The sequence below is a fragment of the Poecilia mexicana genome, unplaced genomic scaffold (assembly GCF_051168715.1).
Source record: "Poecilia mexicana isolate PSO_F unplaced genomic scaffold, ASM5116871v1 scaffold_19, whole genome shotgun sequence".
NCBI classification, from domain to species: domain Eukaryota; kingdom Metazoa; phylum Chordata; class Actinopteri; order Cyprinodontiformes; family Poeciliidae; genus Poecilia; species Poecilia mexicana.
Genome location: NW_028263388.1, coordinates 20913167 through 20928665, shown reverse-complemented (window position 1 = coordinate 20928665; position 15499 = coordinate 20913167). Strand labels below are relative to the sequence as shown.

The 15499-nt window shown below is 37.2% G+C and overlaps 2 protein-coding genes across 2 annotated transcripts in view; both read left to right on the top strand.

Moving 5' to 3' along the window:
• LOC106907616 (BRCA1 DNA repair associated) overlaps window positions 1-5947 on the top strand; it is a 32129-nt gene extending 26182 nt beyond the window's left edge. Inside the window, exon 21 of the mRNA XM_014973420.2 lies at window positions 5723-5947. Within this exon, the coding sequence (XP_014828906.2) occupies window positions 5723-5817 (95 nt within the window). The 3' untranslated portion in view covers window positions 5818-5947. The remainder of the gene's footprint in view (window positions 1-5722) is intronic.
• On the top strand, window positions 2409-5355 carry LOC148153722 (uncharacterized). The gene is made up of 8 exons (XM_088016446.1): window positions 2409-2486; window positions 2598-2773; window positions 2854-2990; window positions 3254-3347; window positions 3488-3817; window positions 3888-4053; window positions 4138-4262; window positions 4596-5355. Exons 2-8 carry the CDS (start codon window positions 2762-2764, stop codon window positions 4908-4910), a joined length of 1179 nt encoding a protein of 392 aa, XP_087872572.1. The 5' UTR covers window positions 2409-2486; window positions 2598-2761; the 3' UTR covers window positions 4911-5355.
• Window positions 5948-15499: the final 9552 nt, after the last annotated feature.

Genomic DNA, 15499 nt, shown 5'->3' with positions numbered 1-15499 from the left:
TTTTTTTCCGTCCATCTACAATAAATTTAGTCCAACACTCTTACCAGTTGGTAACGGTAATGTTTTCTGTAGTTGCTTGCCAATTGCCATTAATATAAAGAAGAAGAAGAAAGGCCTAGTTCTGACACTTTATGACGACGACGCTAACAGCAGCAAAACTAGCTTCATAGCAAGTTGGCTCCAAATTTTAAATCTCTGTTTTTCTCTTAAACTTAAGGAAGGGTATTAAAAAAAAGTTGGGGAGCTGGACTAAGTAAGAAGAAAAAAAACGTATCACTTTCATACGAAATAAAACGTATAAAGAATCCTCAATATGTCTATGAATATGGTTTGTATTTTGTAGTAGATTATTTTGATTTGGTCATTTAATAAATAGTTGAAAAAGTGTGAAAACCCCTGCTTTAGCTGCTCCACCTCTCACTACCAGATAAGTAAGAGGAGTGAGGCCAACTAGCTCGCTCACTCTTTGGTTACCTAGCAACTCACTCACTCTTTGGTTACCTAGCAACTCACTCACTCTTTGGTTACCTAGCAACAGCCTGTGGAGTAACTTAAGCAGCAGCAGTTTAAGGTTTCACCTTTGTTTATGGAATATTTATTATTCCTAATGGCTCAATAATTATTAATCATCTTATATTTTATACCTTAGTTTTAAATTAGTGTTTTATTCTCAGACTCAACTGGTGTATAAGGTGTGTATATGAAAAACATTTCAAAACAAAAAAGTTTTATATTTTAATTTATCTTGTGCCTTCTGTGAAATGTAAAATACTATCACGAAAAAATATTAACAGTACTAAATTGAATAGTGAATTTAAGGTGTGTTTTTTCAGTTTATTTGTATTATTTTTATCTCCAAAGTGTAAAAATGTGCCTTAAAAATGCTTGAAAAGTTCTTTAATTTTACTGTGGGGAACATAAACAAACCCTGCTTTCGACTCCTCTGGGTTTTGGGGTCATAGTTCAGATATTATTTGAGCTTTTCAGATGCTAATCAGCTGCTCCCAGTTGGGAAAACAATGCCTTGTTGCTACCTGAACCTACCTGCGGTTCTTTTATTCACCTGGCTGCACAGTAAAAATGCCAGTGTTAAAATCTCAGGTGTAGTGTTAAATAAAGAGTGTGAGTGTTGTTTTAACATCACACAGCTTTAAAATAACACTGCCGGTGTAACTTCCGTCATATTTGCGTTGTTAAATTGCAGTGTTAATTGGTTGGTGTTGCTTAAGCCCCGCCTCCGCGTAACGGCTGCAGAGTACGTTCTACTTTCTGTCGTCTCGCCACCAGTCACTCGATCTGTACGGCTTCTTTTCGCACATTAAAGGTAAGCTAAATATCCATACATGACTATTGTTTCGTTGGAAATGTGCTTTTTAGTTTGTGACTTAAACAAATGCACTATATTTAACCCATTTTGCATGGAAAATTAATCAAATTCAAGGTCCCGCCGTTTTGCCAAATCTAGGCGAACGGTAAATTTGAATTCTCTTATATTTGGTAAGTTATAGTTGTCATTTTAAACCATGAATAAGCGGTATTATTTGAAATATTGGCGATGTGTGCATAGAAAAAGTTATCATTGCAAACTGCTTGCCTCCGAGAGGATGTGGGGATTTTTTTTTATTCCCTCGCAAAGTTGTTCGTTACAACTTCGTTACGTCGAGCAATAAAGTGTTGCTAGGTAAGGGTAAAGCTAAACTTTTGAGAGCGGAAAAAAGATCCCCGTTTCTCCTTGAGGGCTCCGTAGACTATAGCAGTAGCAAAGCAAGAGTGTAAAAAGCCACGTTACGGCTAGCCGCTAGGGAAGCGGACTCTGGCTAGCTAACTAGCTCAAACACTCTAGCTAATTCTATATAGCGGACAGAGCTAACGTGTTCAAAGTGATAAAGGGTTGGATTAAAATATCTGTAAGGTGTCAAAACTTCGACCATGTCCTTTTTTTGTTATGCAGAAATGCTGGTTCAAGTGGAGTATCAGACAGTCCAAAAATGGGTTCGGGTTCCAGTGACAGATGACTGCTATGATTACTTGAAATTCATGCAAGAGGGTAAGTTGAGTACTAATTATGTTGTTGTGGCAGCTGGCATTAAATGAAGTAAGCTTAAGGTAGTTTCTTTATCTGAAATCATGTCCAGAATGCTTATTATTTTCATAAAAATGGTCATGTCAAATTTTGGTAAACTGTCTGCCAACAATATGGGCAACATTAAAGATGTACAATATCAACCACCAGTTCATTGTCTGAAAATATTATTTGAAATATTTTCTATTTATGAATTGGCCCTTACCAGTTCTAACCATATGCTATAAATTAGCATGTTAAGATGAGTATTTTTGTTTCCTTCCAGTTCATGCTAAATTCAATTTGGCAAGTGAAATCTGTGTAGACCTGAAAGACTCTTCTGGAGTTGATGTGGATGCTGATATTTTTGATGAACTCCTGAGGTCTGCTACAGTATCTTTCAAAGTAGTCACTAAGCACTTTGGTAAGATTTAAAAGCATTAAAACAAGTGTTCCTTCTAATGCATTTTAAAAACATATAAATCAAAAGTTCATTTTAAGTTGTTTACTAATGAGTCATCTAAACTTTATACAGTGGGCGTCGTTGACGAGAGTGAGGTAACAGACGCTTCCTTCAGTTCTGAAGATGGGTCAGCCTCGTCAGTTGAATCTCCAAGCTCAAGCTCATCTTCTACAGTGATCACAGAGAACACCAGAGCACAGAGAAGACTACTGGCTGAAGGACCACCTGACAGTAAGATGGCAAAAGATGTAAGTTGTGTCAAGGTGGGAAATGGAATGATGATCCATTTTAAAATTCATAGCAGGATGACATGTGAAATCTGTTGCAGATTGTCTATGTAGCTCTGCACCAAAAACCAGGGGGAGAAGATGTATTAAAAGAATACAACAAGACCAAAAGTCTCTCTGATCCAACAAGAAGGAAACTTGTCAATATTTTAGTGGCGGATATGATCGAAAGTCATGGGTATGTACCAATAAACCTCAGCCTGCTGATTGGGGGCCAGAATTTAACCTTGATATTTTTGACTGATGGTACTTTTAAAAGTTAAACACATACATGTATGAAATCCATAGAAATTTTAGAATAATTTGAAAACGCATAATGATTATTCAAATAATTTGTAATTACTGAGAATGAGTTTTCTATTCATAACCTTTGCTTAATTGGTGTGAGTTTGTTTAACCCCTATGTGAAACATGAATATTCTTATTGAATTGTTTTTTTAGGAGAGTCCCTCCTGTCAATGTCCGCATTACCTATGCCCTGGGAATTGTCACTCTCTTTCCCAATTTGAAAGATAATTGCTCACCAACTGGCTACGTGAGTACCTGAAGATTCTCTTCTTGGGTCATAATCTATTTGGATTTCTATCTTCTTTTTTTCTACAATGTCAGTTACCTGTGTAATTGTCCTTTTGAACGCAATATAATCAACATTTTGTGTTTTCTGTTCTGTGATAGGAGCATTTCTACGATCCTCAAAGTGGACAGGGCTACCTGGCCTATCGATTGAAAACAGTTCAGCGTAGCACTGCAAGTGACTTCAAGAGGAGCTCCAGGTCTGCTCATGAAGGTGGCCCGAAAACTCAGAGGGAGACCTCAACATCTGAACAGCTGTTTGGTGATGGATGTAAAGAAGCAATGTCCATAATGAAGCATGCATCAGACCAGGACGTTGTTAAGGAGAAAATGAAGGCAACATTTAAGCATAGACAGAACATGCTACATGATCTGGACCAGTCATCACTCATCTTGGATCACTTCCCAAGATTCTTGGATACACCAGGCTTGGTGAGAAAGTCTCAGATTTGATTAACTGAACTTTTGAATTGGGTTTTGATGGTATTTTTTCTTCTGCTAGATTGAGCAGGACTTCATCATGCTCTTTGGAGAAGACATCTCAGGGAAGTTCATTGCAAGATGGCCAACGTTCTACAAACCGAAGGTCATCACTGTCAGCAAAAGCCTTCGACAGAGTGTTCACCTGGATGACCTTCTGTCTGCTCAGGAGGAATCAAGTGATTATGGTATGTATTAATAGATAAATATTTTCAACAGTGTGCATTTTCATACGGTAATTCTAAACATGGCTTGTGTTATGATTTTATCAGAATGGGATAGCGACGTGGCAGCCATTCTCCTGCTGGTTCATCTCTTGCCTCCAACCGCCAAAGGGAAGAAACATGTAAAAATTGGTGCAACTGAGGCAGCTGATCGTGTTGTGAAGTTTATGAAGGTATGTTTTTGACATGAATTGTGCTTCACTTAAAGTAAATGTAATGTAAAGTCATTATTTGTTATTTGTATTATGAATTTATAGCTATTTTTGGAGTGGGAGGGAGGGATCAGGGTTAATTTTATGACAAAATTGGTTGTGGGAACATAATGGCACAAAGAATTGTATGAGCCCATTAGAAGCAATCTTTTCACTTAAGCTCACAACAGTTTTCTTGCAAGTCACATCCCCTTTTGTGGCATGTTCACAGCTAAAGGAAGGTGGAAAGTGTTCTTAATTTGTTGCTTGTGAAGGGACTAAAACCATTTTTTCTAATGTGTCTCTCAATCTTAGGTGGGGACAAGCATGGCGACATTCCTTGGCAAAGTTGGATCTGCACAGCCGTTCCTCCTCTGTGTTGGAGAAAAGAAGAGCAGTATTCAGAAGTTCTACATCATCCTGGATCAGAACCCCATTCCTTGTGTGGCACAGACTGCAGTGGCTGCCTTCGATGAACTGTTTAAGGCGCACTTTGTGTTTGCTATGTCCTACGATGCAGCCCTCCTCAACTTCTACACATTCATCCAAACAACAGTTTATGGGATTGATGTGACAACAAAGGAGAGCCCCAGAGTCAAGGAAATCAGAGTGAGAATTAACAACACTTAAGCATACCAATATGTTACATTTGTAAGGTTCAGCACAGAAATTCTTCTAATCTTTTTCAGCATTTGAAATTTAGTCATTCTTTGTATCCACGGCACAAATTGCGTTTGAAATGTGAGGAACATAGTTGTTCATCTGTTTTTTACACATATTCTGGGTTCAAGTAGCACTTGATGAAAGCACATGGAGAAACTATTGCCATAGATTCTGTTTATGTGGACAATGTTGGTACAGATAGTGTTCAGACCAATGATCATCTGAATGCTTTCAGAATAGAGATGATGTGTTTGCTGTTATTTGTGTCTTTGATCTGATAGATTATCAGACTTATGACAGGCAGTTTTCAGCTGATGAAAGAACATATATTGTGCCCCACTGCTGTTTTCTATAAGCTCTGCATTGAAGGTCTGTAATATTGAAATGGGTTTAATAAAAGTTAAACTTTCCATTTCTGTGTATTGTTTTGAATATTTTTCTCCTGGATTTGGTTGATATTGACACCTTGTGGGGTCAATTATTTACCTTTTTAACACCACATTATGTTTTGCGATCAACACTACACTGGTGTTACTTTTAACATTATATTTTAACACTAACACCATTGTAATGTTAATGTGACACTCGCTATTGTTGAATATTAACAATGTCTGGTGTTAATTTAACAAAAAAATGGGTGTCAATCTTTTAACACTTTCAAAAGTGTTACTTTAACACCAGCTGACTTGGACACATATACACACTTTGTTGGTGTTAAAATTAACACTGTGGGTGTTAATTCAACACCGGCATTTTTACTGTGTGCTTTGTGCTTGCAGGTCTGTCCAGGAGCGCCACAGTCGTGACCCGCGGTTGGCTGCTGGATTCAGTCGCTACGTACACGCTGCAGAACTACAGCAGCTACACCGTGTGAGGAAACACAGACCCAACCTGGTTCTGTCGTGCAATTCTGTTTTAACGCCCATTTCTGTAACTAAAGCACATCGACACTGTTCTGTGTAAAATATGTCTAAAATATGTACATAAAGTGATATCAAAAGCAACTGATTTGAGTTTTATTTTTGGTTTATTGCTGGTTTTAAGTTTCCAGCGCATGTCAAAACATGTTTAGGTGAAATAATTGTCTTTAATTGTAGTTTAGTTTTTAAAGGAGTATAAAACAAGATCAAATAAAATCACAGGAAGGACAAAACCTCAATTCGTTTATTTATATAAAATTATATTCCGCAGGTTCTGTAGTTTAGCAGAAGGTTTTAAGTTTAAAAATATTATGCTATTATAACGTTTCATGCAGGAATCCTGATATCAGTAAGATATTTTTGGCTTAATATTTAATTATTAATGTATAAGTCTACAAAATGTGTAGAAACAACCATTTTAAATAAAAACAACAAATAAAATGATGCTGAAAAAGGGGCAAGCTGAGGCCAAACTGAAGCTTTTTGTCATCAGTATTTAGTAGAAAAGAGAAAAACAATCATTCAAATGGATATTATTGAGCTCATTTTAATTTATTGTGTAATAAATTGATTTATTGTTGATTTCGACAGATATCTGTAGATTTGTTTTACCCAAAACTCTTCAAGTGGCATAGTTTTAGTTTCACCCAGATCAAATTCACTAAAGAGTAGTTTTACATTTTAGGCAATAAATTGCTTATTTTTTTATTTATGCATCATTATTGTAGAAAGCAACTCTTCTACTTTCAATGCCACTGCGGACTGAACGAGTTCATGTTATAGAAAATCCACATCTGCACACTCAGTGAGTCTGAAGGGCAGAGAAGTAGCAGAAAAACACTGAGCTCCTGCAGCTACACTCAACTTTTCAAGCAGAATGAGCTTTTGCCTCAAGGACTCAAATCTACTTGAATGACTGCGCACCACACCAAGCCTCACACAGCTTCTATTTAAAGGTCAAAGTGATGTTTGTTAATACGACTGGCCTTTTTTTTCCCAGTCAGAAATGGTAAATCGCATCTGCTCAAAGTTTACACAGCCTACGTTATTCTTCATACTTCAACCCAAGTTGGATTTTCTTAATCAAATCCCAGTGAAAGAGCCTGAAAGAAAAGATTTTATTCAAACCGTTCTGCCATTTGAGTCGCTGACATTTGGTTGCAGGATAAATACAAACGCTGCTTTTAGTCTCATTCATTGCTTTGACAATAGATCCCTGAAAACCAGGTGGCTGAAAGAGCCCACTCGAAACAATAATGTCAGCCTGTTCGCTCTGAGGCTTTTTAAATGCCAGATGTACGGTGCCAGACGCCAGTGTACCAGGACCCTGCCCGGTCTTTTTTTGTTGTTTTTGTTTTTGTTTTGTTTTTTTACAGTGCGGAGCTCCGACCAACCATACGCAGCTCAGTAAATGTGCGCAATTGCGGTGTTTCCTTTATGTAAGCAATTAAAATCACACGATAAGTCAGTAAAAATCAAGGCATGTAAACCGGATCATATGAAATACATTCATAATCCAGGAATCAGAGGAGACATTGACGTCTTATTCAGTCGTTTGCTTGACGAGCCTCTTATGGTGCGTTCACACCGAACGTCAGAATCGCTCCAGGCGGACGGTGAGAGGAGACTCCTTAGCATATGTGTCCTTCAACTCTTCCACCGTCTCCTGCGTATTTCGTCTAAATTAATAAAACGTGACTCAACGGACGAATTTGGATAGCTCAGATGCGGGGAAATATTTTCAAATAGTAAAAGTCATCATTTACTCGACATTCCAACTTTCTTGCTAATCGTCTTCCAAGCCTTTCCATTCTTGTCTCTGTAGTCATAACTTGATTGGTCGCAGATTGTAGGACGAGAGCGAACTTCAACAACTAGTTTATTCTCCATGTTTTTTTTTTCTGTGATCACGTCTGAAAATGCGCCACTATGTTCTGGTTGATGCATCACATCGGGCGGCGAAAGTTCAACTCGTGCAGCCCTTAACGCGACTCGCCCACATCCTGCCTCCTCATAGACTTTGAATATAAACCAGACGCGCCTGATGCTCAAAACACGTTGGTGTGAACGCACCATTATACTTGGGCTACAAATGAAGCGTTTTGGTAAAATTGTAGTTGACGATTTTGGAGAGGAGCCATGGATTCAACACGTTGGAATGATGCAACTTTATATGAAGTCTGTGATGCTGTGAGCTGTACATTGTCCTGAAAAAAAACAAAAAAACATCGTCATCCTACTACTTCCTGCCGTCTTCTTTGTGGTTTGCGCCAGTAGTAACATCTGGCTGTTGATCATGTGACTCCTATAAGTTTTACAGTTTTACGAAATACATCCATTTTGATACGGCTGAAAAATCGCCTCATCCTACTGCAAAAACTTTTTACCAAAAAACTAGAGTTTTTTTTTTAATTGGTGTTTCCATTAAGCAAAAATATTCTCTTAATTTCAATTTGCACAATTTTATATTCAATGGAAATGCAGGAAATGGGTAATTGCGCATATTGACCATATATAACAATATAAGTGCGCAAATTAAAATTACCCAAATAAATTTGCTAATTGATCACACCTGGGCAAATTGAAAAATAAATTTGCTTAATAGAAATATGCACATTTTGAAAAAACTTGTCTTTTGATAAGTTTTTACACAAGAATGAGGTGGTTTTTATTCAGTAGCAATATAGATGTATTTCGCAAAACTGCAATGGAAACACTTTTTTTGCATCACAGGAGTCACAACCAGAAGTTAGTACTGGCAAAAACCACGAATAAGACAATGACGGGAAGTAGTTGGAGGATGTTTTTTAATATGAAACTTGTTCACATGTGCAAAATTGTTTTTTTTGACATTAGTTTTATTCAGATTAGCCATGGAAACAGCTAGTGTAACATTAGCATTTATTTACATGTTTACTAGATGGGTGTTCCATTTATTTATTGATTTCTGATTATCTAATAGCGCAGTCTGATTGTTTTGGACTCAAACCGAGCTAAACAGCTGCTGGTTAAATCCGTCTGATTTAACTCAATATTTTGCTCTGTTGGAAACATGGCTACATCCTTACAGGTCCAGTTGAAACACAGATGTGTGTGTTTTCCTATTTTAAAACTGTGCAAATTAAATTTGAGCTTGATACCGGCACAGGGTAAGCAATTCAGTTGATTACAGTGGTTGAAAACGTGTTTGAACCTGAGTGTCCCACTGCTTAAATTAAGTCAGGTCATGAGGAAACCACCTGATGTGTGTTAACCAGCTTCACTATAAAAAAACTGAGACGTCCCTTTGGTTCAGTAACAAAACAAACTGATGTGAAACACATGGTAGAGTTTAATAAAAAAAATAAAAAAAACTTATCAGGTTTCATCCTCTGTGTGTCCAGATCGTGATCAGAGGAAAGGAAATTGATCTCACCTTCCAGTTTGTTGATGGTCAGTGGGATGGAAAACAACATTTGGTCTGTTGAACAAACCCAATGTAGAACAAGTCAACTTCTTGAACCCAAAGTTTGGGTTTTATGCATCGACCTGTAGGTCGGTTCTAAGCCATTTAATTCACAACCAGTTCAAAGATAATTAAGTGGTCATAAGATGCTGTTTCCCCTCGTAGATAGAGATCTGTGTTCGAGATGAATGTCTGTGTCAAACTATTCTCAGTTCCTGAGTTGTCAGACGACGTAGACCGACACGTCCCATACGGACCACATCTTTGTTCCACATGGGAAATCATCACACAGCAATCTGCAGGCCCATCTGGACCATTTCATTCTGCTTATTTGTTTTTTGACACGACACATCTGTGTGCAAACATGTACAGAGCAGACCGGTGATTTGTTTCCAGCTCCCCGGGGTGTTCATTTATTCCCCTGCTAAATGCAATTGATGATGGATCTTTGTTAGGGGGAAAATGAGGCACGTAGCTTCATAATAAAGCTGTAAAGTTTTGTTTTTTTTAAAGCTACCATCTGATATGTCATGATTTTTAGAGATGCATGTTGGTTGGTTGATTATTAGTTTGACTGGTGGTGATGCAAAACATAATCTTTTCCAATCGGTTAGGGTGCGGGAGTTACTACAAAGGGAAGTAAACTTACATTTAGCTATTTTCAGTGAGTCAGAAGAAATACAGAGATGTAAAAAGCTTCTAGTGGCATTCAGGCTGCAAGAGAGTGAGAGAGAGCAAGACTTGAAGCAGATAACAGAAATGCTGACTGTATTAGGGGTATAGTGCTCTACTTTTGATGTTTAAGCTTGCGACCTCTGTCGTAAAACAAGCTAGATTATGGAAATCACTTTGTGAATACCCAAGGACATGGCAGTGTTTGTTTTTACAGAAATAAAAACAAAACATTACCATTTACAGGTGATTAAACACAAAAAACAGATTCTAAGCCATTTTTAAAACTTTCTATAACCAATAAACTTTCAGTCACATTCCATGTCCGGTTAAACAGATTTATTTTATTTTGTAAAGAAAGTATGCATAAAGTATTTCATTAGATACAACTTTTTTAGTCTATTTCCATTCAGTTACATTTGGTGACTTCACTTTCTTCCAATCAACACTTCCAATTTTCTTAGCAATCAGCAATAAAATATGTAATATATATATTTGGTCAGCATTGAAAACGTCAGCCAGCAGAACTGAGCAATTAAAACATTTGAAGGGACTTCCTTTTTACTAATTTTCTAAATGTTTTACTTAATATTTTTCCAGTATTCAGAATGACTGGACAATCCCACAGAATTTATTGGCAGATTTTTCTATGAAGCATAACTACAAATTATTGTAAAAAATTATAAAAAATCGCATATTTATTCCAAAAACCATAATCTAAAATATTTGATTACAACGCAGTTTTGGCTAAAATTCTAAGGTAAAATGTTATTTGACACGCTATTGGCTGGTGTTTGCATATCAGCCAATCCTGGACCGCCATTCATTTCCCAAAAGCTGATTGGCTGTAACCCCCAAAGACCGGAGATGAAGAAAACCGTTGATGTTACCCGCAGCGTAGTGCGAAGACAGCTTCGTTTGTAAGCGTGTGAAGATATTTTTAGGATTTGAACTATTAAAATAAACAATTTTTAAAGGGGGAGTCTTAAGTATTCACGGATTTTAGCAAACCACGGGCAGTTAACCGGGCAGTTAACTCTTACAGCAGATTTCTGCTCTCTTAAAGCAGCGGTTTTGTAGCAGCTGCTGTCATCCAAGCTAAGCTAAGCGTTAGCTTATTGGCATAAATGGGTCAGAATTCTGATTGGTACATTTCAAATTATTTTATATTTATTCAAAACTGTAGAAAACTCACAGCTAGATGATGTTACAAGAGGAGAAAAACTAACCACAGAATTCCACAGCTGGGTAGTTGGAGTGAAAAAACCTGACTCATGATACTCTAATAAGATCTCACACTAAAATGAACCATTCACACTGACATTCTTCCCCATGTAGAAAAAAAAAAACAGAAGCCTAATGAGAACTTAATCTCAACTGTCGTTCCTCTGTGTCGGTCAGTGATTTGAATTCATGTGCTCCAGATATTTTCAGATGTTGACTCTCTGGAGTCATGCTGCTGTAAATAATGTGTGCACTTGTCCATGATGACCTCCACGGCTCTCTCTCAATTGGCTGCTGTGATCGTCGTCACATCCTGGCGTGTTTTTAACCTTATTTTAATTCTTTTGAAACAGATTCTGAAAATCAAGCACCCTGGTTTTTCTTGTAAGCAAATCCACAACAGCTTTAAGAAAAATCTCCAATTCCATTTTTTATTCAGGTTTTTAAGTCATATTATTGCCATAACTCTTCATGAATTATCTGACAGTTTAGGCATGACTGCATTCCGGGTTGTATTTACACTATAACATCCTTTCTGTCTTTGTTACATAGAGGAAGTCAGACGGTGCATATATTTTTAATCAGCTCAATTTTACACACAGCATAAATGGCTACTGCATTTTTAATAGCTCACTCTTCCTCTCCTGGACATGGTGACCGTTTGGCTGGTATTACTATTGCGTTGTTTCTGCGTTTCCTGGCCCCATGTCGCTTCTCCGCCCTAATGTTGAATTTCAGCAAAAACTGAACTGATGAGTGAGCATCTGGGTGCGTTTTTATGGTCACTGTTGAAGCAGGAAGCACATTAAAGTTGTATAAGGGTTGAGCCTCGGTGGTCAGTGTTCAGTGCTACTTTACAGTGGAGTTAAAATGAAATATCAACCCCACTCTAGTTGGCTTTGAAGAAGATAATGGTGCATATAATAATGTGAGGGAAAAGCAATATATTCAGCCTGATTCTGGTTCTGTTTAAACGAGAACAATAACAAAAATCAATGGGATTATTTGTAGATTAATACAAATATCTGTCCTGATCCTTGTAGGCAAACATGTGAAAGAAGATGCTCTGATCTAATGGGACCAAAATGCAGAAAACTAATATACATAATTCAAAGCATAATCATGTGCTGGAGTGGCCTAGTCAAAGTCCAAGTTTAACACAAATGAGAAACTGTGGCAAGACTTTAAACAAATCCTGACTGAATTTGAGCTATTTTAGCATGTATGACCCAAAACCACACTCTTTAGATGAACAAAATTTATAGAAACGCTCCAAAAGACTTGCAGCAAAAGGTGGTCCAATAAAATATAGAGTAAGGGGGACTGAATACAAATTCGATTTTTAGTTTATAAAATAACTCAAAAACAAAGGGCCAAGTCAAAGTCTGCACTCAAACAAACTGTTCATACTCAAAAATCCTTCAGTTTGGCTAAATTAAAACAATTCTCCAAAGAAGAGTGGGCCGGAGTCCCTCCACAGTGATGTAAAAAGCGTTTTTTGTCATTTATTGTGCTCTCTATGAAGAACAAAATCTGTTAACGCTCACAGAAATGCATGAAGGTGTAAAAAAAAATTTCAAAACAAACATTTCCGTTTCCCACTATAAAGTTATTTAGATTGTAGATGGTTTAAGACCATCTCCAAACTAAATAGCTCCATTCTAGCTAGCCGTTAGCCTTAAAGGGAAACTATTATTCAAAATTCACATATTGCACAATTTTATATTTCTATTTGGATCTCAACTTCTTCTATAAACAAGTGCTCAAAAATTCACACAGACGTTTTTTTTTTGTTTTGTTTTTTGCAATAAGTTGATGTTTTTAGGTGTTTTTGAAATGAGCCGTTTCAAAAACCTCCGAATTGATAAGTCACTGCACCATTACCTAGCAACATCAGCCAAGATCCAGATTGTCTGGTCAGCTGTACAATGGCTACTGGAAAAGACAAGAGTTTTGTTCTTGTCTTACCATCCAAAAACCACTTGCTGCATTCTTGTTGATTGTGTGCAGGAGGCCCCATGTATGCTTTTCAAAGATTTATGGTTATATAATTGTGCAGCTGTCTGAAGCTGTTTTCACCTGCGAGTGTAAACATTGAGATGGGGGACGTGGATTTAAAGTGATAAGACTCCCTAAAACAGCAGAACTGAGCAGACTAAAATCTCATTATCTAAGAAGGATTTTGTGCAAAAAAAAGTAATGAACAGGCTATGGAAGTTATTTTATTTATTTTTTTCTCTCTCTTTGTGAACGAACACCTGTTGATTAGGTGGTTAGACCGACTGAACAATAACATGCCTGAGTTTTGAGAAACAGGACTAGGAAGCACATGTTTTAGCTCATTCTATCTAAGTGCAGTAATTCAACCCGGCTGTGGTCAGAAATGCTGAGCATCAACAAGAAAGTTACTTTGCTTCTGTGCAGCAGAACTGGTTCATCTGCCCCCTCGTTATCTGTCTTAATCCAGGGCTAAAACACAATCCCCTCCTTGGGCAAGAAGAGAAATCAGCTGTATTTCTTCATTTTAAAAGTGATTCAGCAGATTTTACTTTACATGACTTTTCAAGGGATTTGCTGTTTATAAAAACTGTCTTGCTTTCCTTGGACACTAGTTTTCTTTAAATTTCTTATTTCTCAAAGAGAGTTTCATTTTTCATCTCATGACTTCACTTCTTTAGTTGTAAACAACAAGCAAACATTCAGCAACATTTACTTATAAAAGTATTCATATCCCTGGATTTTTTTTCACACATTTTGTCTTACTGCAACTACAAACTGCATTTTATCAGGATTTTCAATCCAAAGAGCCACTTTCACCCCAGTGTAGCTAAATGACCCATCTTATCAATATCTACTGTATAAAATGTCATTGTTTACATATTTTTAAGCAGGACAATACATATTAATGAACATTTACATGTCAATACATAAGACTATAGTAGAGTTGCTAATTTCTTGATTGGCAAAAATGGTGAAAAACATCTAAGTGACGGTTCATGTGTTAAAATGGCCAAGTCAAAACAAAACTCGTGATGTGACTGAGCTTGGGCTACTTTACAAAGAAAAATGTGCAAAACCTTCAGTCTGAAATCTGGTAGACACACCATATGCTTTTTATTGAACTTTACAAATATTACTCTTATGTGATGGTTTGAACCTCACTTAATTTCCCTAATTTAATTATTCCTTTTAGGTTATTTCATATTTTAAAATTGTGCTTATTTGCTGAGTCAGAACCGCATTTATCTCAGGAAAAAGCTTCCAATTGTTTTTCATCTTCCTCCTCCATTTGCGTCATGTGAATTTGCTTTTCTTTTATCCTTTATTTTCTCTTTTCTTCAGTTTTTCTCTTATGCAAAGCGAGTCCCTTGACATCACAAGGTTTTCAAGGTTTACTTTCATGCCTGAAGCTGCATTGTATTCTAATTACCAGCAGTACCTCTGCCTACACTTGAAGCTAAATAATAAAACACACACACACACACACACACACACAGGGCCACTATTAATTTGTATAAATATGGCTGATTTGTAGTTATAATGCCACTAATAGGAGCCCTCATGAGTGCATAGGAAGAATAAATGCAAAGCCTGAGGTTTCTGACACAGCTGCATCCGTGTAGCAGCTCAGAGAATTATTTTCTCTTTCTGCTCTTAGATCTCCACCCTTCTCCACCACTTCAAGCTCATTTTTCAAAAGCCACGTTATCTTTGGTTGCCTTTCACACACAGATCCCTTTTTAGTTAATGGGAAGCACCTGAAAAATGAAGGCCATTAGCCGGATTATGCTCCGCAGCGGTGGCTGAATTTGAGTCGCTGAGGCCAGGTAAGGTTGCTGGTGGAAAAAGGATGACTATTTGCAAAATATGCGACATGTTTTAGAATCGCCTGCGTTATCTTTGGCAGCAACAAACAACAGGCTGAGTGGAGTCGGTGCCTGAGGCTAGGTCATTTTTAGCATTCAAGATTTTCCTCTAATGTAATTTGACTTTTCCCTGAAAGGGGCTGCAGCTGGTTTACTGGGTGTGGATGTTTAAAACTCAGATCTAATGTCCGTGCTAGGGACACAAGCTATCGACTAATGTCGATTTAACCAACGATTAATTAATAAGCGGCCAATTTTTAAAATATTTTTTTAGTCAACCCCTTTCTGTAACTTAAACGGCTACATTTTTCATAATATCCTGGATTTTAAGAAGCAAACTGATATATCTTAACAATTTCCGGAGTCGGTAGTATTACTGTGATGACTGAAGACATTTTCAAGTTATTATATTGCAAAACAGAACCGGTC